This window comes from Bos taurus, chromosome 5, assembly GCF_002263795.3.
Source record: "Bos taurus isolate L1 Dominette 01449 registration number 42190680 breed Hereford chromosome 5, ARS-UCD2.0, whole genome shotgun sequence".
NCBI classification, from domain to species: Eukaryota; Metazoa; Chordata; class Mammalia; order Artiodactyla; family Bovidae; genus Bos; species Bos taurus.
The window spans coordinates 40,616,485-40,642,404 of NC_037332.1; the positions used below are offsets into that span (position 1 = coordinate 40,616,485).

General features: G+C 36.5%; 1 protein-coding gene across 7 annotated transcripts in view; it reads right to left on the reverse strand.

The window, feature by feature from the left end:
- The window catches only part of LRRK2 (leucine rich repeat kinase 2), a 205,786-nt gene that overhangs the window by 155,736 nt on the left and 24,130 nt on the right, over positions 1-25,920 (reverse strand). For 6 of the 7 annotated variants that reach the window (XM_010805062.4, XM_059886557.1, XM_024991932.2 and 3 more), the window contains 4 exons: positions 24,385-24,491; positions 10,072-10,201; positions 7,227-7,351; positions 1,224-1,336 (listed from right to left, as the gene is read on the reverse strand). In XM_010805062.4, coding sequence (XP_010803364.1) covers positions 1,224-1,336; positions 7,227-7,351; positions 10,072-10,201; positions 24,385-24,491 — 475 coding nt within the window. The remainder of the gene's footprint in view (positions 1-1,223; positions 1,337-7,226; positions 7,352-10,071; positions 10,202-24,384; positions 24,492-25,920) is intronic. The other variant, XM_024991931.2, reaches the window with a different exon arrangement.

Genomic DNA, 25,920 nt, shown 5'->3' on the forward strand with positions numbered 1-25,920 from the left:
TTCTGTCTTCCCAGCACCTAACACAGTTCCTTCCACATTCTTATTTTCACCAAGTATTTCTGGAATTAAATTCAACCCAAAGCTATATTCAAGGATCATATTAAAGTCTGAGTAAAAATGACTCAAATATATCAGATAATTACATTATAAAGTTCAGTTTAAAATGAATGTTTGAAGATCTCTCTGCAGGCTCTTCTATTTAATTTGTGAAATTTTTCAAAGTACACTAAATCAGAAGGAATTATGTCCATTAATTACTTTGACTACCTTTTCCTTTCATAAAAACATTAACCTAATCTTTACATCTTTACCTTTATATCTTTTATAAAGAACCAATTCATCTTATGTTAAACTTGCAAACCATCTTAATTCCATCAATACCTTTTGCACTGCACAATATAAACATAATTCTCCTCTTCTCTTTTTTCAGACTTAGTATGATTATTAATTTATTAATTATAGTACATCATTGCAAATGTACATAGTTATGTGCATGCTCAGTTGCTAAGTCGTGTCCAACTCTTTGCAACCCCACAGACTGTAGCCCGCCAGGCTCCTCTGTCCACTGGATTTTCACAGAAAGAACACTGAAGTGGGTTACCATTTCCTTCTCCAGGGAATCTTCCCAACCCAGGGATCAAACGCGTGTCTCCTCCATCTCCTGTATCACAGGCAGATTCTTTACTGCTGAGCCAGCAGGGAAACCCAGTGTTTGTAAATGCCTAATACTAGGAAGAAACAATGAAAACTGAGCTATTTCATAGGTTTTCTCTAAGTAGTACAATATAAAAAAGCACAGGGAATGGAAAAAAAAAAAAACTTCAATGTTGCTCCCTGTGTGTCTTCATGGACCGAATCTTTCAGCATGGGACCAGAAAAGAAAGACCAGGAGGACAGAAAGAGAAAACAGCAGCCATGGCTCCTGACATCACTACGCGGTTAAGGTGAACATCCAGAGTTCTCTCTCTGACTGAATTGACTCAAATGGATTTATCAAAAGAGCCTGTTAAAATCTGTAACTGACAGTGCACTTCTCTTAGCTGGAATGGTACATCTCTTCACCCTCTTACATCCCTACTATCATCTTATGTTTCTAAACAGATAACTTCTTACTATCATAGTAAACAGAACATGGGAAGCTTAAGCTAATAAAAGCCCCCATACATCCCCAAATTTCATATTCTACTTAAGAGTATAAAGGCAGAATCTTATATTATACATACCCTGTTCAAAGCTGCCAGGACCAATTTGTGAATATCATTCCTGAAACACTGCTTTTCAATCATATTTAGCTTATGCTGATATTCAGTATCTTCCCTGTATTCTTCCGGGATGCCTAAATGCAAAATAAATACACATCATTTTCTCATAAAAGATTTAGGCTGAATAGAATGTCATTTATTAGGAATGATTATAATTAACCCAACAATACATATGTTGTACATTTTTCTAATACATGGTTCTTTATCAAAGAAATAACTCTAAAGTTTAAGAAATTTCTAAAAATTGTTCATCACTGAATATAAAATAAATACACTGTATGTGGATGTTTACTGAACTTAAAGTAGCAAGAAGTTACTATGGTGGAGCAATTTTATGGAACCAACAATCTCTTTTTTGTGTATTAACAAATAGTCTGTACTTACTATAAGAAGCTAGATTTTTATGCAGTGGTGGACAATTTGAAAAAAAGTTCAAAGTTATTTGGACTCTAACATAAAAACGTCAGATATGAAAGGTAGACATAAGAGAGTAGCAAGAATAACAGTGGAAAATTCAGCATTATGATGGTAAAGAACATGTAGTTTTATCAAAAGTCCTCTAAGGCTGTATAAAAGTATTAAGTAACTTAAAACATACTTTATTAAGCTACATTGTAGCTGAACTATCCCAAAATGGTTGAAAAACAGGAAGTCAAAAAATATTGAACATATACAGAACATATAATAGAACATGTAAATAAAATAATTGTGAACAATGTTTCTAAAATCTATGACTATAAAAATAATTATTAATAAGCAATACCTTATAATCTTGCACTTCAGTAATTTGTAGTAATAAAAGTAATAAGTTGGCTGCATATAAGTTTTCATTTACTTAACAAAAATTTAAATGCCAACAATACATGCAAAGGATTTTGCCGCATGCTGAGAATACCACAATGAATTTGACAGGCATGATCTTCACCCTCCTGGAACATTCAGTGCTCATTTTAAAATTTATTCAAATAGGTCCTGACATTTACTACAGCTGTATGACCTTGGACAAGCCACTTAAACTCTTAGTGTCTCATTTTCAGTAACCAAGACCACATTAATTTCTAAAGCTGCCTATTATATCACAAGGAGATATAACCATTAAGAGCAGTCCTGTTGAAATGTAAAAGCTTCATGCTAAATGTAAGGAATCTTACTAACTGTCTTTCTTACATTAAGACCAAATGAACACTCCCAAAATTTCATCTCTGGTCTTTGCCATATCACTTGAGGTTCTACTATCCAGAATCGATATAATTTCCTTACTAAATAACAGTCCTTTAAACTGTTTGAACTGCAAACTTTTTGAAGAGGGGATCCATAACCTAATCATCTCCAGATTACCAAGAGTTCCAAGCACAGCTCTTTAGGTATAACACCTGTTCAATAGCCACTTGCACAAATGTGTCTTTAGAAAGCACCCATTCTGATTCAGGCTGGTGCCGGTGCTAAGTTGCTTCAGTCGTGTCTGACTCTCTGTGACCCCCAAGGACTGTAGTCTCCCAGGCTCCACTGTCCATGGGACTCTCGAGGCAAGAATAATGGAATGTGTTGCCATGCCCTCCTCAAGATCTTCCCGACCCAGGGATCGAACCCACGTCTCTTAAGTCTCCTGCATTGGCAGGCGGGTTCTTTACACTACCACCACCTGGAAAGCTCCTAACTCAGGCTGCCTCGGGTGAAAACCTTCCATTATATAAGCTGTGACCTTAAAAATCTTTGTATCTTATGTCTCAGTTTCGTCATTGGTAAAATGGGGGCGGGGTGGGGGGAGGAGCGGGTAGAATCTGACTGATGGGTTGCTATGAGAATTTTAAAATTTCATATGAAGTACTTTGAATAATGCCTTACACATTTGTTATTAACTAAATATAAATGAATGGGCTTTAATATTTTTATAACCTCTTGAATTATCTCCTCTGCAAAAGTAAACAAATTCAGTTTCTCCTACTGTTTGGCTTTATATTCATAATCACTTTCCTCTATACACTTCCCAATATGCATATGTCCTTTCCTAAAGAATTTTGCAAGACAAGAAGGAACAAGTCAAATGATATTTATTAAAGTAAGTAGGTCTTTAGTATTATTCTTTTAAAGCACAGGCTCAATCACTTCAATAAGTTATTGTTATAAAAAAGGAGGAAGTGAACAGTACCAGATTGAAAGCAATTTAAGTGACATAATACTAGATACAATATGTGCTCCTGAATTAGATACTAAATTACACAAATTTGCTATAATGCACATCTGTTACAATTAATAGTTTGAATATGGTTTAGTTAATAATTGTATACATGTACATCTAAACATCTTATAAGTACCTACTTCAACTTAACATGTCAAAACCATAATTATATTCAAACTTAAAACTACTGGGGTACTGATATTATAGTTACTCACTGACATACTGAATCATATGCTATAGGATGGTATATGCTCAGTTGTTTCAGTCACGTCCGACTCTGTGCGACCTCCTCTGTCCATGAGATTCTCCAGGCAAGAAGACTAAAGTGGATTGCCACGTCCTCCTCCAGGGGATATTCCCAATCCCTAACTACAGGATGGTATAGTATGGCATAATTACAGCATGATAGAATATGGTTATTTGTGTGGCATGCTATGGTAATACAGTATGTTATCACAGAGTGAAGTAGATGATTAAGCCTTTACCTAATAGAGAAATGTATTTATATATTGATATGCTTATAAGGTCAATAAAGCAGAAATAGACCTTATAAGCATAGTTGATTGACTATGCCAAAGCCTTTGACTGTGTGGATGACAATAAACTGTGGAAAATTCTGAAAGAGATGCGAATACCAGACGACCTGACCTGCCTCTTGAGAAACCTATATGCAGGTCAGGAAGCAACAGTTAGAACTAGACATGGAACAACAGACTGGTTCCAAATAGGAAAAGGAGTATGTCAAGGCTGTATATTGTCACCTGCTTATTTAACCTCTATACAGAGTACATCATGAGAAACGCTGGGCTGGAAGAAGCACAAGCTGGAATCAAGATTGCCAGGAGAAATATCAATAACCTCAGATGTGCAGATGACACCACCCTTATGGCAGAAAGTGAAGAGGAACTCAAAAGCCTCTTGATGAAAGTGAAAGAGGAGAGTGAAAATGTTGGCCTAAAGCTCAACATTCAGAAAACAAAGATAATGGCATCTGGTCCCATTACTTCATGGGAAATAGACGGGGAAACAGTGTCAGACTTCATTTTGGGGGACTCCAAAATCACTGCAGATGGTGATTGCAGCCATGAAATTAAAAGACGCACACTCCTTGGAAGGAAAGTTATGACCAACCTAGATAGCATATTCAAAAGCAGAGACATTACTTTGCCAACAAAGATCCATCTAGTCAAGGCTATGGTTTTTCCAGTGGTCATGTATGGATGTGAGAGTTGGACTGTGAAGAAAGCTGAGCACCAAAGAATTGATGCTTTTGAACTGTGGTGTTGGAGAAGACTCTTAAGAGTCCCTTGGACTGCAAGGAGATCCAATCAATCCATCCTAAAGGAGATCAGTCCTGGGTGTTCCTTGGAAGGACTGATGCTAAAGCTGAAACTCCAATACTTTGGCCACCTTATGCGAAGAGTTGACTCATTGGAAAAGACCATGATGTGGGGAGGGATTGGGGGTGGGAGGAGAAGGGGACAACAGAGGCTGAGATGGCTGGATGGCATCACCGATTCGATGGACATGAGTTTCAGTAAACTCTGGGAGTTGGTGATGGACAGGGAGGCCTGGCGTGCTGCGATTCATGGGGTTGCAAAGAGTTGGACATGACTGAGTGACTGAACTGGAACTGGATGCTTATAAGGTATATCTATTAATATATATTTTCATATATAAAGTATCACCATGAATTTATAATATTATTTTCAAGGGCACCTGTTTAATATACCTAAAAACATTATAAAACTATGATTTATCATTTAAATAAATAATTTCATACATCTAAATTATTACTATCAATGTCACTTCAAAATCATCTCAGAACAATAAAAGAAATTCTATATTCAAAACTTACTTCTTAACTAAAAGAGTATTATTTTATTAACAGACAATTCTGAATGTCTTTTGGTTATCTTTAAAACTCAAATCCACTCTCAGAAGAATAAAGTTGACATCTTTAAGGACAATCAAAAGGATTTTGTTTGCTTTTTTACAATCTATAAAATTTTTTTAAATTCTCAATAATATCCAAGCAAAATTATGTCTGTTAAATTATATCTCAAAAGTTATTTGACAATTTGAATGGGACATGATTCAATTCAAAATTTACTGAATTTTTGTCCAAGTTTCCAGGGGATTTAAAAAAAAAAGACATGACTAAAGAAAGCCCTTTCCTTGAAAAATTCTATACTCTTATACTCAGAAATATAAATACCAATATGACTACAGAAAATGGTAGGTTTAGGAAGATTTCATTTAAAAGGACCAAAAAAATGAACTTCAAAAGTACTGAGACTCTCACAGAGCAAAATAATAATAACATCCCTGATATTCAGTAGTCAGAAAATCACATCAAAGGTGCCTCCTAATCACCTCCCACATGCATCCTCTCCTGCTTTCTTGGCTGGGCTCCCACTATGTCTCATCTGGCCATCACAGCCTCCAGCCTAGTCTCCTTGCAGGAGGCTCCCCCTGCAAATCATGCTCCACACCATACTACTGCTGTTATAAGTGGCAGCTTTAGTTATGACACTGCAACTTTCAAACACCTTTAATAAAATTTTTGAATTGACTTGCATTAAATAAAGCACAAACTGCTCAGCCTTCTGTTCAAGGCCCTTCCCTCTCAGCCTCTGCCCACCCTTCCACATTCACCCCCAGGCACTGCTCTCCTCAACACCATGCTCCACTCATCCCAGACCATGTGTTCTTTCTCTTTCTGCTTGAAATGTCCCTCCTGGCCTTTTTACCAGGTCAGCCTGACTCACCCGTCAACTGTAAACATCACAATTTCTCACATACTCTTTTGAATAAACTATTTGTGCTTCCATCAATATTTTCATAGACTTTTATAATGTGAAAGTTTCTCAGTCATGTCCAACTCTTTATGACCCCATGGACTGTAGCCTGCCAGACTCCTCTGCCCATGGGATTCTGCAGGCAAAAATACTGGCGTGGATTGCCATGCCCTTCTCCAGAGGATCTTCCCAAGCCAGGGATTGAACTCAGGTCTCCCTCATTGTAGGTGGATTCTTTACCATCTGAGCTACCAGGGAAGCCCCGTAACAGGCTCTCTCAGCTGTCTGGTAATTAACTATCTGTCTCTGTACCTCTAAGCTCCCATAAGTAGTACAATCCTATCTTTTTTCATCTTTTTTTCAGACCTGTGCAGTCATCACAATGTATAGAACATAAGAGGCAATTAATAAATACATGATAAAGGAAAGGAGGAGCAGGTGTTTTAAATGGGTTTGGAGGACAAATAAAGTCATAATAAATGTAAGCAGGATGTAAATGGGGTACAATGGACACTATTGTAGTTAATGAGTAAAAGCCACATGGTTATATTTGAGAAAGATGCATTCAACCACAGAGTAGAAGGAGGACTGGAAAGAGGCAAGAGAGGAAGTGTGAAAATTAGTTAGCTATTATTACAATTAAGACAGAAAACAAACAAAAAACTTGAACTCAGCAATGTCAACAGAAATACAAAAGAAATAGCAGAGATGACACTATCCTTGGAGTTGAAGCACCACACTATGTTGCAGTTATCTTTCTGTAAATAAACTATTGATGCTTCTTATTAAATTTTAATGTAAATCTGTCTGACTCTTCTATCTCATCATTTTCCCTCTAGTTTTATTTTTGGGCTAGTGCAAAGATTTGAATTTGGTTGGCAGAAACCAGTCCTTTAATTTTTGCCTAGAAAGTTGATATTTCATGAAAAGTCAAAATATTTATTTACAATGACAACTCTTCCCACAATCAACTATGTAACTTACCTGGAACTATAAAATGTAACATAGCTCGAAGTGCTTCCAGCTGCACTGATAATGATGTCTCATGACTTTTCATGACTGTAATTATTTTGGGAACCACTGCTGCCATTGTATCCAGGGAAGTGCTACTGGAGATATAATATTGAAATGCTTATTAAAAGTCCAACCTGATTCCAATACAAACACCAATTTGAAACAAGTACAAGAAAACAGAACTATTTTATCAGAAAAGGCTATGTGAACTCAGTGATATGAGCAAACACAATTTAAATTCTTATTCGGTTAAACTTTGACCTCAAGAAGTTACATTCACAATAAATTGGGAAGTCTTTTACTTAGTTTCCCAGAACTAACAACCTCCTTTTGATCTGTACAGGGTCACTGGCAACAACTCCTGGAAAGAAGGTATTATTTGCATTTTCTAGGTAGAGAATTTAGGCTGATAGAGGTTAAACATCAAGGTCATTTCACTGGAACATGACAGAGCCAGGGCTGGAATGCAAACTCTGACCGCCAAGTCCAGAGAGCTGTTTACAGCATAACTACCGGCCCATTCCTGATTAACACCACTGGACTTCTTGTATGGTAGTCTTAATTAGTTTTATTTGCACCAAAGTCTTGGTTTCTCTAAGGCATTTTAGCTAGTATTTAACATACACACAAATGTATGTTAATCTAAACATAAATGTAGATGTCAGTAGGTCCTACCAAATTTAATAGAGGCAACCCTTGCTTTTACATAGTACCATACTCACTAAAACTTCTGCATATCAGATCTGGGTCCTCACTTTGCATGGGTCTATGGTTACTGACATATAGTCCCTCTTCACCATCTTAAAGTCCCAGTTTAAACACATCCCCTCTTTGTAGCCTCTCTCCTTTGGTCACCCTAGCTTGATTCACCAATACCCTATGATTTTACACATCTCTGTCATTGAATTATCACACTGTATTGTAAATATCTGCTTAAAAATGAGATTTTTAGGGGCAGGCACATTGTCATAGTCAATTCTGAATCCCCAGAACTAGAAATTCATGCATTTTACATATGAGGAAACAGCCAGAAAGATTAATTGCCCAGAATCTACAACATCTTAAACTGTCCATTATTCCACTGTATTCTTCCCTCCTTATAAACGTTTACACACTGACAGAACCATAAACAATCACAATTTAACATAAACTTTTAATTTAAATGTCAAGAATAACATTTTAAAAAGAGAGAGATTGTTTAAAGTTATGATATATAAACATAAATAGATAAGCTGGACTTATTAAATTATATTAAATTATTACATTTATATTACATTAAAAACAATGTTTTTTTACATTAAAAACAATGTAATGCCGTTCATTCTAAGTCTGTAAACACGTTACATACAGTTTATCATGCTACATGCATTTCACTTAGTCATATTTGAAAGTGAAAGTGTGAGTCATTCAGTCATTTCTGACTCTCCGAGACCGCAGGCTCCTCTGTCCATGGAACTCTCCAGGAAAGAATACTGGAGTAGGTAGCCATTCCCTTCTCCAGAGGATCTTCCCAGTCCAGGGATCAAACCCGGGTCTCCTGCCTAGGAGGCAGATTTTTTTACCATCTGAGCTAACAGGGAAGCCCTATTAATATTTAATACCTGTTAGTAAAAACAGTTATGTTTTACTGGGGGCTTAAAACACACCAGTCATTTTCCTAAGTCTTTTGTTCAAACTTATTTAATCCTTACATTATAAGCCAAAAATTTATGAATTTGTTATTATTATTCCTCATCACCAATGAGGATTCTGAAGTTTAGAGTTCAAATAGTTGACTCAAATTAGTGGGAAAACCAGGACTCAAAATCAGTTTTTACTGCAACATCTGTGCCATTTGACACAGGAGAGTTTTTTAATGCTCTTTTTCTGTTTGAAATGTATTTAGACTATGTCAAAGTTAGCTTGCATTCTTTGACCTAATAAAGTACAAAAATGTGCTGAGCACATCCTTCAGGAGGAGATAACCCTCTGTATTTTTTTTTAATTTAATTTAATTTTATTTTTTAACTTTACAATATTGTATTGGTTTTGCCATATATCAAAATAAATCCGCCACAGGTATACATGTGTTCCCCATCCTGATCCCTTCTCCCTCTTCCCTCCCCATACCATCCCTCTGGGTCGTTCCAGTGCACCAGGCCAAGCATCCAGTATCGTGCATCGAACCTGGACTGGCGACTCGTTTCATATATGATATTATACATGTTCCTCTGTATTAACTCAGTTTTAGCCTTTTAAACAAATTTTAGATAGATTTCACTCCCCTTTCCTCCCCACCCTGCCACTACTTGCCATTCTACCCCAAACCTGCATTATCCATTCCCAGATAAATGATACTGTCTCTCTGTGCCACAAACTAGACATATAATCTTAACATCTCTATGCTTGAACTAAAAGTGATAAAATGCTTCCCCACGTAAGGAATGAGAGCAGGAAGAAAAGACAAAGCTAATTCTAATGAATGAATTTTGATAAATATTAGTTGTGAGAAAGCAACAATTAGAAGCCATATCCTAATTTTACATGTTATTTCTTCCACATAACAAAATTTTAAAAACTGTTTAAGGTTATGTGCTATATAAGCACCATTTTTCAAAACACAGTCAATACCAATCATAAAGCACAAAAGCAAATTTTCAACATATTTCTATATATAAATAAAATAAGTCTATGTATTACTGACATGAGATTATGTTGCAAAATGTTTCCATCTTCAAATGCCTTTTCTTTTTATTCTTACAATTATGCTCAAAATATTGATATTATACCTGGTCCAATATTATATATTCTACATAAATTCATAAATATTTATTACCTTTCTTCGAAAAGATGATTTAGCATTTTACAGCCACTTTCAGCCACTTCAGGAGAATGCATATGCTTCTGCATTAACTCCAATACATTCAGATATATTCCTTTTGACAACAGGATCTTTCTAAAATTAACTACAAGATTTTTTAAATGTTACTTGAATAAATGAAAGGACATTTTCATAATCTTGCAATAAGACAAATACTATTAAAGATAATCAAAGTTCATCAGAATGTATATACAACTATATATTAATTTATATTTCAGTGACAACTTAAATCGGAGAAGGCGATGGCACCCCACTCCAGTACTCTTGCCTGGAAAATCCCATGGATGGAGGAGCCTGGTAGGCTGCAGTCCATGGGGTCGCTAAGAGTCGGACACGACTGAGCGACTTCATTTTCACTTTTCATTTTCATGCATTGGAGAAGGAAATGGCAACCCACTCCAGGGTTCTTGCCTGGAGAATCCCAGGGACAGCGGAGTCTGGTGGGCTGCTGTCCATGGGGTCACACAGAGTCGGACATGACTGAAGTGACTTAGCAGTAGCAGACAACTTAAATATCATTAATTTTTTTCTTTAAAATATATACTATTTCCAATGTTTTCATATTTATTAACCATTTGAGGTTTTAGTGTGAAAGTTTCATTCACAGAGAAAACTAGGGGAATGTGATTACAATTCTTGTGAAAAGAATATTTTTGAAGAAACACATTTTTACATAATGCCCTCCAACATAAGAATGAAAACTAAATTTCATTCTAATTATAAAGCAACTTCACAAAATAACTGAACTGATGTAGAGCAGAGGCTCACTGGTGACCTGGGAATAAGTTATAGATGAGTGAAGATCCTATCAGCTCTTAAGGGATGGAGGAAGTAAGACTGAAACCAGGTTGGGTTGCCCTCAGCCTTCTCCACTTACTCCAGTGGACCATGCAAACATTATCATTTCTATCTGTACTATGATACACGAAGTTATGAAAAGCACTAATAAAAAACATATAAAACATAACTATATATTTTCACAAAATAATAACAAAGCTTAAGAAACAGACTGCTTTACAATTGACTTCACAGTATCTGTGGAAAATGATTATGAAATAATTTTCCTCTTCATAATAAACTTTCTTCAGTAAATGCAAATCCAGGGTCTTGAAAGTTTCCATAATACCTTAAAGTTTCCATATAAATACCATTTATCTTGAAGCCTCTATATAAATATCAATTCCAACATTATAAACTATATTTTAATATTGAAGGTGGGAGGAATGAAACTGAGAGAGCTTTAAATACTATTTTTTTTTAAATTTGTTATGCATCTGAAATTGAGAATAAAAGAAAAGATCAGACAAAACTTGTAAGTAGAAGTAATATATGTATTCTAAATTACTGACAAAATCTGAAAACTCATACTTTTTCAAAATCTAAAAAATCATCAAAATATGGTAAGAAGTTGGTTATTCAAGTGTTGATGAGGAAGTAGATAAAAGGTAATGAAAAATGGTACAGTTGCTATGGAAAACAGTATAGAGATTCCTTAAAAAACTATGAACAGAACTACCACATAATCCAGGTATCCCACTTCTGGATATTTATATTTTAAAAAACATGAAAATACCACTAATTTGAAAAAATATATGTACCCCTATGTTCTTCATAGTATTATTTATAATATCCAAGATACAGAAACAACCTAAGTGCCCATTAGCCAATGAATGCATAAAGAAGGTATGACATACATATATGGTGCAATACTACTCAATCACGAAAAAAGATGAAACCGTGTCATTTGCACCAACATGGATGGACCCTGATGGTATTATGCTAAATGAAATCAGTCAGATGATGAAAGATAAAGACTGTATGATTTAACTCACACGTAGAATATAAAAAACAAAATAAATGAACAAACCAACCAAAAACACTGTGGCAGTTACCAGAGGGGAAAGGGGTAGAGGTGGGTGAAGTGTGTAAAGGGGATGAACAGTATGGTGATAAATGGAAACTAAATTTTTGGTAGTGAGCACACTGCAGTGTATATATAAGTAGAAATAAAATGTTGTACACATAAAACTTAGTATAAACAAATGCTAGTCCAATAAAAAAACTTTACTGATTTTTAATTAATCAATTAAAAAAAGAATAATTTGATTATTTTTCTCAGTCAAATCAAAAGCTTTAACAGCTCCTCCTAAAATGGCTAAATTCTAACTAAGGAAATAATTTACATCATAGGAGTTATTCTAGATCAGCAGTTCCCACACTTCAGAGTACACAAGAATTCTCTCAGGGACTTGTTAAAACAGATTGCTGAGTTTCAACTACACAGTTTATGATGCACTGGGTCTGTATGGGGCCCTAGAACTTACATTTTTAAAAAGTCCCCAAATGATGCTGCTGGTCCAGAGACCACACTTTAACAATCACTGTCTTGGACATGAACTCAATTTGAGATTTGAAAATTAAGAACAGAAATTTCCTCATACAGTACACCTTGGATAAAAAATTACAGCATGGAGTCACTTTAGAGTTTATAGAGTTTACATCTCATTTACCAGCTCTCTACACAATACCCATGACCTCTTCTACACCATTTTAGCAATAAATTATCTGTTATAAAAGACCAATAACAAAAAGCAACTTCCTTCAGGCCTTCACTTCAACAGTTACCTTGCTTCCTCACTGCATAGTCACAATTTCATCACCTCTGAACACTAACATGTATACTTTTTCTTTGCTTCATATTTTTTTTTTTTGGCTTCACATTCTTTGTAATACAGTCAAGGTTCACATATCATATATATCAATTAGCCTTTTTACTTATCTTTCCCACTAGAGTAAAAGCTTCATGAACCTGGGATTTCTATTTATCTGATGTAGCTCAGGTGTCTAAGGCTCAATAAATACTAATTTTATTAACTAATCAATTAAATGAATAAAATGTCACACAAGATGTTTGAACCTTGACCTGGGAACCACCATGACAAAACCCAGTTTTGTTGACCACCAAACCAATTATTTCCCTATAAAACTATATCCAGCCCTTCCTATGCAATGTTCCCAAGTGTCTTTCAATGGAGACTGGTGAATGAGCTGCTTAAGTTCTTACTATTCTCATAAGGCAGAACTCCAAGGACTATGCAAAGGGATCCGAGGAAAGTTAACATGGCTGGGAACCAAGAACAAAGAAGTATGAAGTCAGAAAGACCAGATAATTGAGTCTGAACAAAGAAATCAAGGTTAATTTCAAATGTAACCAATCCTGAGGCACCATAGTAAGAATCAACCCTTGATCAGGGAGTGATCAAGATTGCACAGAAGATTCTTCTCAGGGAAAACCCTGAACTCACTTCCTCCCATGAGCACACCAAAATTATAACTACTTACAGTGCAACAATCTATGAAAATTATCTGAAAACTAGCAGAAAAGATATTCCACAAGTAAAGATATAAAGAAGGAACTACATGAGATGACAGGAAGGATGGGGAATGTGATACAGTGAACACCCACACTACCAAATAAGCAACCAATAAACAAGAGAATAATCAAAGAGGTTATTTACAGAAGTTCTCCCTATGAATCAAGGGGTCCAAGCACCTCATTAATCCCTCAAACCTGGAGGTACTGGGCTTGAGCCCCTAGAACATTTGGCTTTAAAATCCAGCAGGGCTTGCACAATGAGAGAGCAAGAGGGCTATAGGAATCAGAGACTTCACTCTTAAAGAGCCCATGAAAAGTCTCATACACTTGGAAACCTAGCATGCAATAGGTTTAGAAGAGTCTGGATCAGACCCACTTGCTATCTTGGAGAGTCTCTCAGGGAGACAGAAGGCAACTGGGACCCCCTTGGGAGAGTCACTCCAGAAGATGCCGCTGACAGCCATTTGATGTAGCATATTTTACCACGAGGACATTGGTACCGGCAAGTGCCATTTTTGGGTTCTGCATCTATCCAAGCATCAGCTGTGCTTACCAGCAGGTAGGCACCAGAACTGAAAATCCCCAGGGCCCATAGTCAGCTGCCCTGGGACTCCCAGGCTCACAGCCAGCTAACCAGGGACCTTACGCTACCAAGCAGCATGTTAACTCCAGCTCCAAAACCCTGTGTCTGCAGTTAACTGCTCCAAGACCTCCCAGACCTTAAGTCAGCCATGCCAAGACACAGCTCCACTTACCCGTGGGATGGAACCAGTTCCAGAAACCCCTAGTCTGTGCAGTCAGCCATACTACGACCCTGTCTTGAGCACCAACGACCAGCAGCCTCTACACAAGGAGGTCTCGGCAGCTAACCCACCAGAAATGGGCCCCACCTACACAGCACCACAACATTCAGTGGCCCACTCAGACCATGCAGAGGGCACCACTAGATCATACAGCTCTGTTAGCCAGAAAGGAGTGTACTATAAGGACACTCCTGTAAGATTAGGAAACATAATCAATCTAACTCAATATACAAACAAAAACAAAGAATTATGCAAAATGAGGCAACACAGGAATATGCTCCAAATGAAGGAACAAGATAAAATCTCAGAAGAAGAATTAGCCAAATGGAGATAAGCAATCTACTGACATCAGCTCAAGGTAATGATCATAAAGATCCTCAACAAACTCAGGAGAAGAATGATGAATATAGTGAGTTTATCAAAAAGCTAGAAAATATAAAGAAGAATGAAACAGAGTTGAAACAGGATACAAAAACCAAAATTAAAATTATATACAAAAATCAACAGTAGATTAAATGATATAGAGGAATAGATCAGTGAACTAGAAAACAGTGTGATGAAAATCACACAAGCTGAACAAACAGAGGAAAAGAAATTTTAAAATATGAGAACTCCCAGACAACATCAAGCATACTAACATTTTCATATAGAGATCCAAAAAGGAAAAGAGAGAGAGAGAATGGTAGACAAATTATTTGAAGTGATAATAGCTGAAAAATTCCCTAAACTTGGAAAGGAATAGATATCCAGGTCCAAGAAGTACAAAGTCTCAAACAAGATCAATAAAGAGAGGTCCATAAAAAGACACATTGTAATTAAAATGACAAAACTTGAAGACTAAGAGAGAATATTAAAGCAAAAAAGAAGCAATAGTTATATACAAAGGTATTCCCATAAGTCTGTCAGCTGACTTTTCCATATTAAATTTTGCAGAATACCAGGGAATAGTGGGATCCATTCAAAATGCTGAAAGGAAAAAATAGTCTATCCAGTAAGGTTATCATTCATCTGAAGGAGGGATAAGAGTTTTTACAGACAAGCAAAACCTAAAAAGAGTTCTGCACCATTAAACTAGCTATTAAAAAAATGTTGGAGAGACTTCTCTAAGTGGAAAAAAAGAAGCCCACAACTAGAAAACAAAATTTATGAAAGGAAAAGATCATTGGTAGAAGCAAATGAGAGTAGCAGATCACCCACTTAACAAACTAGTAGGAATAGTAAAATTATCAATGTCTACCGTAAGTATACATAGAGATAAAACAAAAAGATGCAAAATATGATGTAAAAAACATTAAATGAGACAGTAGCAAAATTTGACTCAGTTGTATTGAGGTGGATGAACCTAGAGCCTGTTTTACAGAGTGAAGTAAGTCAGAAAAGAATAAAACAAATATATACTATCACATATATATGGAATCTATAAAAACATTATTGATGAACCTATCTGCAGAGCAGGAATAGAGATGGAGCTGTAGAGAACAAATTTGTGGACATGGAGAGGAAGGTGAGGGAACAAACTGAAAAAGTAGCATTGACATATATACACTGCTGCTGCTGCTAAGTCGCTTCAGTCGTGTCCAACTCTGTGCGACCCCGTAGACAACAGCCCACTAGGCTCCTCTGTCCCTGGGATTCTCCAGGCAAGAATACTGGAGTGGGTTGCCATTTCCTTCTCCGATGCATTACTATGTGCAAAACAGATACCTAGTGGGAAGCTGCTATAAACACAGGGAGCTCAGCTTGGTGCTCTGTGACAACCTAGAGGGGTGGGATGGTGGGGGTGAGAGGAGGCTCAGGGAGGGGATATATGTATGCTTATAGCTGACTCATGCTATAGCACAGCAGAAACCAGCACAAAATTATAAAGAAATTATCCACCAATTAAAAATAAACAATAAATTACAATCAAAACCATAGAAATATAAAGAATCATAAGAGATTACTACAATTACATGACTATAAAATGGACAACCTAGAAGAAAAGGACAAATTCCTAGAAATATATAATCTCCCAAGACTGAAGCAGAAAGAAATAGAAAATACAAACAGACTGATTGCCAGTAATGAAACTGAATCAGTAAACAAAAAAAAAAGTAAACAAAAGAAAAAAAAACTCTCAGCAAACAAAAGTCCAGCACCAGTGAGCTTCATAGATGAATTGTACCAAACACTTAAAGAATAGTAAATGCCCCTACTTCTCAAACTATTCTAAAAACTGAAGGGAAAGGAATGCTTGCAAACCCATTCTGCAAGGTCAGCATCACCCTGACACAAAACCAAAGATATCACACAGAAAAAAGAAAATTACAGCCCAATATCACTGATGAGCATAGATGCAGAAATCCTCAACAAAACATTAGCAAACCAAATTCAACAATACATTAAGGGAATCATACAACATGATTCATCCCATGGGTGCAAAGATGGCTGAATATTTACAAATCTGTCAATGTGAAACACCACACTAACAAACTGAAGAAGAAAAACAGCATATGATAATACCAAGAGGCAAAAACAAGTTTTGATAAAATTTAATATCAATTTATGATAAAAACTCTGCACAAAATGAGTTTAGAGGGAGGATATCTCAACATAATAAAGGCCTTATATGAAAAACCTATAGCCAATATCATAGTCAATCAGGAAAGCTGAAAACATTTCCTCTAAGGTCAGGAAAAAGACAAGGATGCTCACTCACTTCATTTCTATTCAACACAGTATTAGAAGTACCAGCCACAAAAGACAGAAATACAGGGAATCAAAACGGGAGGGGACTGAAACTGTTTGCAGATGACACGATATATATAAAGAAAATTCTAAAGATGCCACCAAAAATACTAGAACTAATAAATGAACTCAGTAAAGCTGCAGATGCAAAATTAATATACAGAAATATGCTATGTTTCTGTATACTAAGAATGAACAGTCAGAAAGGGAAATTAAGACAACAATTCCATATACAACTGTATTAGATAGAATAAATCTAACTAAGGATGTAAAAGACCTATACTCAAAAAACTATAGACACTGGTGAAAGAAAATGAAGATGACACAAACAAATGAAAAGCTATACTGTGTTCATGAATTGGAAGATTTAATACTGCTAAACCAACCAAATTATCCTAGGCAATCTACAGATTCAGTGCAATCGCTATCAAAACATCAATGGCATTTTTCACAGAACTAGAACAAACCATTCTAAAATTTGTATGAAAACACAAAATACCACAAATAGCCAAAATCTTGAAAAAGAACAAAACTGAAGGCAGCATGCACCCTGATTTCAAACTATACTACAAAGCTACAGGAATCAATACAATACTGGCCAAAAAAAACACCAGATACATAAATCAATGGAACAGTTTAGAGAGCCCAGAAATGAAAACTTAGATGTTCATTTAATCGCCAACAAAGTATGCAAAAATATACAATGGGGAAGACAGCTTATTCCATAAATGGTGTTAGGAAAACTGCACAACTACATACAAAAGAATCAAACTAGATTTATTTTCACATGATATACAAAAATAAACTCAAAACAGATTAAAGAATTAAATGAAAACCTGAAATCATAAAACTCCAAAAATAAAAGAAGCAGTGTGCTCTTTGACAATGATCTTAGCAATATTTTTTTTTCAATCTATCTCCTCAGGCAAGGGAATGAAAAGTAAAAATGAATAAATTGGACTACATCAAACTAAAAACCTTTTTCCCAATAAAGGAAACCATCAACAAAATGAAATGACCACCTACTGAATGGAAGAAGATATGTGTAAATGATATATCTAATAAGGGGTTCATATTCAAAATATACAAAGAATTCATAAAATTCAAGATCAGAAAAACAACATAGTTAAATTGTGGGCAGAAGACCCTATAAACATTTTTCAAAGAAGACTTGGGGATGGCCAACACACACATGAAAAGATATTCAACATTACTAATCATCAAGGAAATACATATCTAATCCATAAAAATTTATCACCTCCCAATTGTCAGAATGGCTGTCATCAAAAAAAAGCACAAATAACAAATGTTGGCAAGGATGTACAGAAAAAGGAATCCTCATGAACGGTTGGTAGAAATCCAAATTGGTGCAAGCATTATGGAAAATAGTATGGACACAGTTCAAAAAACAGAACTACCGTATGATCCAATGATTCCACTCCTGGATATTTACCGAAGAAAACAAAAACACTAATTCAAAAAGATATATGGTCATACTAAGTGAAGTAAGCCAGACAAAGAAAGACAAATACGGTATTATTTATGTAAGGAATCTAAAAAAGTGAAACAAATGAACTTATTTTCAAAACAGAAACAGACTCACAGACATAGAAAACAAACTTATGGTTACCACAGGGTGGGGAAGGGATAAATTAGGAGTTGAGGTCTAAAATATACATACTACTATATATAAAATAGATAACCAACAAGGACCTACTATATAGCACAGGGAACTATGCTCAATATTGTATAATAACCTATAATGGAAGAGACCGTAAAAAAGAAAACATATATATATATATATGTGTGTGTATGTGTATGTGTATATATATATATATATAAAAAACATATATATGTAAGTATAATTGAATCACTTTGCTGTATACCTGAAACTAACACATTATAACTCAAATATATTTCAATAAAAATTGTTTTAAAAAAGAAATAAGGTATATAGACCTATATGTTCATTGTAGCATTATTCGCAGTAACCAAAATACATAAGCAACCTAAATGCTCATTGATAGATGCATAAATAAAGAAGATGTGAATATTACTGAGCCATGAAAAAAAATAAAATCTTGCCACTTGCTGCTGCCTGACAGACCTTATGCTAAGGTGAAAGGGAGTTATGCTAAGTGAAATAATTCAGACAGAGAAAAACACTGTATAATTTTACTCCTATGGGGAACCTAAAAAGCAAAAGAATTGAACAAACAAAACAGAAACATGCTCATAGTACAGTGAACAAACTGGTGGCTGCCAGAGCAGAGGACAGTGGGGGATAAGTGAAATAGGGGAAAGAACTTAAGAGGTACAGACTCCCCATTACAACATAAAGAAGTCATAGGGATGAAAGTGCAGCATGGAAATATAATCTTAATAATGTACTATTTTTTGTATGATGATAGATGATAACTAGACTTATCATGATGACCATTTTGTAATGTACAGAAATATCAAAGCACTGTATTGTGAACCTAGAAATTATAGGGTGCTACAGGTCTGATGTTGGGAGGGATTGGGGGCAGGAGGAAGAGGGGACAACAGAGGTTGAGATGGCTGGATGGCATCACCGACTCAATGGACGTGAGTCTGAGTGAACTCCGGGAGTTGGTGATGGACAGGGAGGCCTGGCGTGCTGCGATTCATGAGGTCGCAAAGAGTCAAACATGACTGAGCGACTGAACTGAACTGAACAGGTCAATTATATTTCAAGAACAGACTAATAGAAAAAGAGATCATATTTGTGGTTACCAAAAGAAGGGTGTACTGAATGAAGGTGGTAAGAAGGTACAAACTCCCATCTATAAGATAGATAACTAGGGCTGCAAAGTACAACATACTTCATATGTTATACTGTTGTATGTTATATATGAAAACTGTTAAGAGAGTAAATCCTAATCCTCATCACAAGTAAAACATTTTTTTGTTTTTCTTTCACTTTGCATCTATATGATATGACGGATCTTCACTAAACTTACTGGACTAATCATTTCCTGAGGTAATTCAAATCATTGTGCTGTACAGCTTAAACTTATTTTGTGATCCCATGAACTGTAGCCTACCAGGCTCCTCGGTCAATGGGATTTTCCAGGCATGAATACTCGAGTGGGTTGCCATTGCCTTCTCCAGTGTATCTTCCCAACCCAGGGATTGAACCAGGGTCTCCCGCATTGTAGGCAGATGCTTTACTTTCTGAGCTACCAGGGATGACCTCATACAACACTTTACATCAATTATACTACAATGAAAATTGAAGAAAAAAGAACAAAAAAATTTTTTAAGTAAAAACTGTACATCTTCTAAGTAAAATACCACTGTTTTGCATGAAGCACATGGAGCAGGACAAGCTTTCATCCGGGGACATATCAATGGTACCAGCTAATCAGAGCATGTGATGTCTACCTGGTCACTATAGGCTCCTTATGAATTGAACTACCAGTATAAAAAAAGGGATTAAGCTCACAGCTGATGCGATTGATCCATTTACCAAGAAGAGAGAGGTTGCTACTACACAGTGGCTACAGGAAGCCTGTCTGAGATCTAAAGTAATCTTGAGGAGCCTCTTGATACCTCCATCCGCAACAGTAAAAGTGAACTGAAAATTATAGCAACCGACACAGTACTATATATAAAATAGATAACCAACAAGAACCTTCTATACAGCACAGGGAACTATACTCAATAATTTGTATAATATGTTGCATTTCTATCTCACTATAATGGAAAATTATTTCAATTCCTAAAAGATGATGCTGTGAAAGTGCTGCACTCAATATGCCAGCAAATGTGGAAAACTCAGCAGTGGCCACAGGACTAGAAAAGGTCAGTTTTCATTCCAATCCCCAATTGCACTAATCTCACATGCTAGCAAAATAATGCTCAAAATTCTCCAAGCCAGACTTCAGCTGTACGTGACCTGTGAACTTCCAAACATTCAAGCTTGTTTTAGAAAAGGCAGAAGAACCAGAGATCAAAGTGCCAACATCTGTTCGATCATCGAAAAAGCAAGAGAGTTCCAGAAAAACATCTATTTCTACTTTATTGACTATGCCAAAGCCTTTGACTGTGTGGATCACCACAATCTGTGAAATATTCTTAAAGAGATGGGAATACCAGACTACCTGACCTGCCTCTTGAGAAACCTATATGCAGGTCAGGAAGCAACAGTTAGAACTGGACATGGAACAACAGACTGTTTCCAAATAGGAAAAGGAATACATCAAGGCTGTATATTGTCACCCTGCTTAGTTAACTTATATGCAGAATACATCATGAGAAACGCTGGGCTGGATGAAGCACAAGCTGGAATCAAGATTGCTGGGAGAAATATCAATAACTTCAGATATGCAAATGACAACACCTTTATGGCAGAAACCCAAGAAGAACTAAGCCTCTTGATGAAAGTGAAAGAGGAGAGCGAAAAAGTTGGCTTAAAATTCAACACTCAGAAAACGAAGATCATGGCATCTAGTCCCATCATTTTTAATGGCAAATCAATGGGGAAGCAGTGGAAACAGTGAGAGACTTTATTTTTTTGAGCTCCAAACTCATTGCAGATGGTGACTGCAGCCATAAAATTAAAAGACGCTTGCTCCTTGGAGGAAAAGATATGACCAACCTAGAGAGCATATTAAAAAGCAGAGACATTACTTTGCCAATAAACGTCCATCTAGTCAAGGTTATGGTTTTTCCAGTAGTCATGTATGGATTTGAGAGTTGGACTATAAAGAAAGGTGAGAAGAATTGATGTTTTGAACTGTGGTGTTGGAGAAGACTCTTGAGAGTCCCCTGGACTGCAAGGAGATCAAACCAGAGCATCCTTAAGGAAATCAGTCATGAATATGGAAGGACTGATGAAGCTGATTGAAGCTGAAGCTCCAATACTTTGGCCACCTGATGTGAAGAACTGACTCATTTGAAAACACCATGATGCTGGGAAAGATTGAAGGTGGGAGGAGAAGGGGACGACAGAGGATGAGATGGTTGGATGGCATCATTGACTCAATAGACCTTAGTTTGAATAAACTCCGGGAGCTGGTGATGGACAGGGAAGCCTGGCATGCTGTATTCCATGGGGTCGCAAACAGTCAGACACGACTGAGCAATTGAACTAACTGAACTGATGCATATATGTATGTATAAAAGGCTTTTCACGTGTCAGTAGTGGTAAAGAACCTGCCTGCCAACGCCGAATTCATGAGACATGGGTTCAATCCCCAGGTCAGGAAGATCCCCTGGATGAGGATATGGCAACCCACTCCAGTATTTTTGCCTAGAGAATCCCATGGACAGAGGAGTCTGGCAGGCTACAGTCCATAAGGTCACACAGAGTCAGACACAACTGATGCGACATAGCATACAGCATATGTATGTCCAACTGTGCTATATACCTGAAACTAACACAACATTGCAAATCACCTATACTTCAATAAAAACAAAAACAAAGAAAAAAAAGCACAGCAACCAGAAAAGGCAGTATGACTGAGGACTTTGATCTTTCATGGGTGAAGGTTTGGGTCACTCCAGAACCAGGAGCCACGCAAGTTCCAGTTGAGGACAAGGGAAACATGGAATGAGGAGATGAAGACAGAAACTATAGATACTAACTTTATATATATACACACACCAGCTGTCACCTGGTGACCAATTACAGAAATGAGTACTGTAGTAGCTTTGGCTAGTCTCTCCATGACTGTTACATGTATGTGTCTATTTGTATAAAATAGTCCTTCTTTAAAAAAAAAAAAAAAAAGCAGAAGTTTAAATCTCACAAAATCATGGTTGTTTTGTTGACATATCAAATGTTCCCATGGAGTTAAGAACCACAGCACCAGCACAATGTGTTTTGTACATGGTAAAGGTTTGTCTACTCTCCGCTGCTGCTAAGTCACTTCAGTCGTGTCCGACTCTCTGAGACCCCACAGATGGCAGCCCACCAGACTCTGCCGTCCCTGGGATTCTCCAGGCAAGAACACTGGAGTGGGTTGCTATTTCCTTCTTCAATGCATGAAAGTGAAAAGTGAAAGTGAAGTCGCTCAGTCATGTCCGACTCCTCTCGACCCCAGGGACTGCAGCCTACCGGGCTCTTACATCCGTGGGATTTTCCAGGCAAGAACACTGGAGTGGGGTGCCACTGCCTTCTCTGGCTGTCTCCTCTCTAAGGTGCCTCAACAAAAGCAGCAAAGTCCAGTGTTCATTTTCAAGAGTGAGACCCCTACACACAGCCCTACAACCCAGGCCTCTGCACAGCAGAGGAAGGGAGATTCAAGAAGAGCAGCTCCCCTTTCTGCCACTTCCACTGACTCATTATCCTTTGAGAGCAACCCCGATCAATCTCTCAGGGCTTGGCCAGCCCAAGCCTTTTATGATGGCCTTTTCAGTGCCATCAGAGATGAAGTGAGAAAGAATGAAAACAAAGAAGTGATTTTCCTCTTGATCTGACTTAAATAACCGTGTACGGAAACATGCATGAGGAGGCTTTTTTCACTCTACTCGGGTTCTCTACTAAAAGCTGATGCTAACACTGGTCTTTTTTTCCAAGCTTTCAGTGTTCTTCTGTATTTTTTCCCTTCAAGAATATCCTTCAAGAGCTGCCAAGTCCTAATGCTTTTATGATTAGTTTTCTCCCAAGATTTTCTGGCCGTATTTCCTATTTATTAGGGCTGAGCCCTAATAAGAGCAGCCTGAGCCTCAATTCTAAACCTCAAGAGTTCTTCCAAAGGTATAACAGCTATTTTTCTCTCCTAAATAATGGAAAGCTGTAAGATTTACATGTAAAGGACTATTTTTTTTAATTTTTATAATGGACAATTTTAGAATATTTTATAATGGTGACTCTCTCTCTATCCACTGCATTCCTAAGAAAAAAACACAGGAACAGTGTATAAAGACAACTGGGGTGGAAAAGTGACCATTTGGCTACTGTTACAAATATTCAAAACAAGACCACTGGACACAAGCTAAAAGTCCATGCATAAGAAACTGGAACATAAATGAGGACATAGGTGTGCATTGGGAAACTACACAACCATCAAAAATGGTAATGTGGGAATTTATATTAGCAACATAAAAAAAAGAAATGTAAAATTTGGTTATAAAAGATTATAATAGCATTCCATTTCTCCAAAAAACATAAAATGTATTGTATATGTCATGTGTAAGTACATACACAGAAATCCAGAAGAAAAGCATCAAAATCTTATTTTCTTCTTTCTCTTTTTTACCTATTTGTCAATATATCTATATGTCAGATATATATATTTACATATTTGAAGTTTTTACAATTATCACTTTTATAATTTTAAAAATACCACAAAACATGTTTCAGTATACTAAAAAATATGGTGTACCTCTTACCATTTTGTTCTAACAGAGTTGACAAAGCATTTGCAGATGCCTGGAAGACTTCTTTTGATGAAGAGTGCATCAGCATGGACAGCATCACTTCCCTGTGAGCTGGGAACCTTGCACAAATTCAATCACAACATTAATAGTAATCGCTTTAATAATTAACTCAAATATTCACTTACTGTTATCTAATCTAACAACCAATAAGGGCAGATAAACAGTGTTTTATGCCACCTCTACTCACAGGAGAGCAGTGTTCTATTTACATTATATTCAAATACATTAACTACTAATAAAGTAGCATTTCTGTTTCTTCAAAGTAGATAAGCAGTAGAAGGAGAAAGTAGAAGACTCAGTAAATATATAAATAGGTGCTAAGAGTAAAAAGATTAAGTGAGAAAAAGGAGATGATGTAAGCAAGAAAGGAAAAATTAAGAATCATCAAGAAGTAGAGTGAAAAATTTTAATTTAGAGCTTAAATATGTTTTAATGATGTATTTATTTTAACAATCTCCTGTGAGTTTTAAAGGATTAGTATCTATGAATTGAAATTTTTATAAATTGCAGCATGAACCAACCTTAACTTCTTTAAAAGATTGCTCAAAGCATATTAGAAGGCTGGTTTAACACATATTTTTCAAAATTTACAGTTTCCATTCAAACTAGAGACATTTAAATAAATAGAATCTGTCATTAACTGCCTTCTAATTGCCAGTTGATCACTATGGAAATGAGGGCATCCCTGATAGCTCAGTTGATAAAGAATCTGCCTGCAATGCAGGAGACCCTGGTTCAATTCCTGGGTCGGGAAGATGCCTGGAGAAAGGATAGGCTACCCACTCCAGTATTCTTGGGCTTCCCTTGTGGCTCAGCTGGTAAAGAATCTGCCTGCAGTGTGGGAGACCTGGGTTCAATCCCTGGGTTGGGAAGATTCCCTGGAGAAGGGAAAGGCTACCCACTCCAGTATTCTGGACTTGAGAATTCCACAGACTGTATAGTCCAGGGGGTTACAAAGAGTTGGACACGACTGAGAGATTTTCACTTCACGTCACTATGGAAACAGGCTGTCAGAATTTGAGGTGCAGAATAATACTATTCAAATTTCCAAGGTAAGGCATTCAAAATTTAAAATTGAGAGGCTATGCAGAGCCAACAGTACAAACATAAGCAGTTGCTCATGGACATGAAACAAATCAGACATACAGAACTCCTGTTTGCAATGTGCATCTTTGTCTGGTCTTATGATGTTTAAATGGAGCTCCCATAGAAAGCATCCTCAAGAGCTGACAGTTATACAAATAACCCTTTCAAGAGAAGACAGGTTAATACCACCACATAAAGTGGGGAGTCACTAAAGGAGGCTTCTAACCACATCTAATTACTGATACTGACAACATCCTGGCTAGTAACCACAATAGAAAAGGTCACAGACAGCTCTGCAATTTCTGTCAGTTGAGAATAATTAGTACTTATAAATTATTAGCCAGAAAACTGAAAGGTTCTTTCTTGATGATTCATAAGTTACTGAATGACTCTTGATTCTAA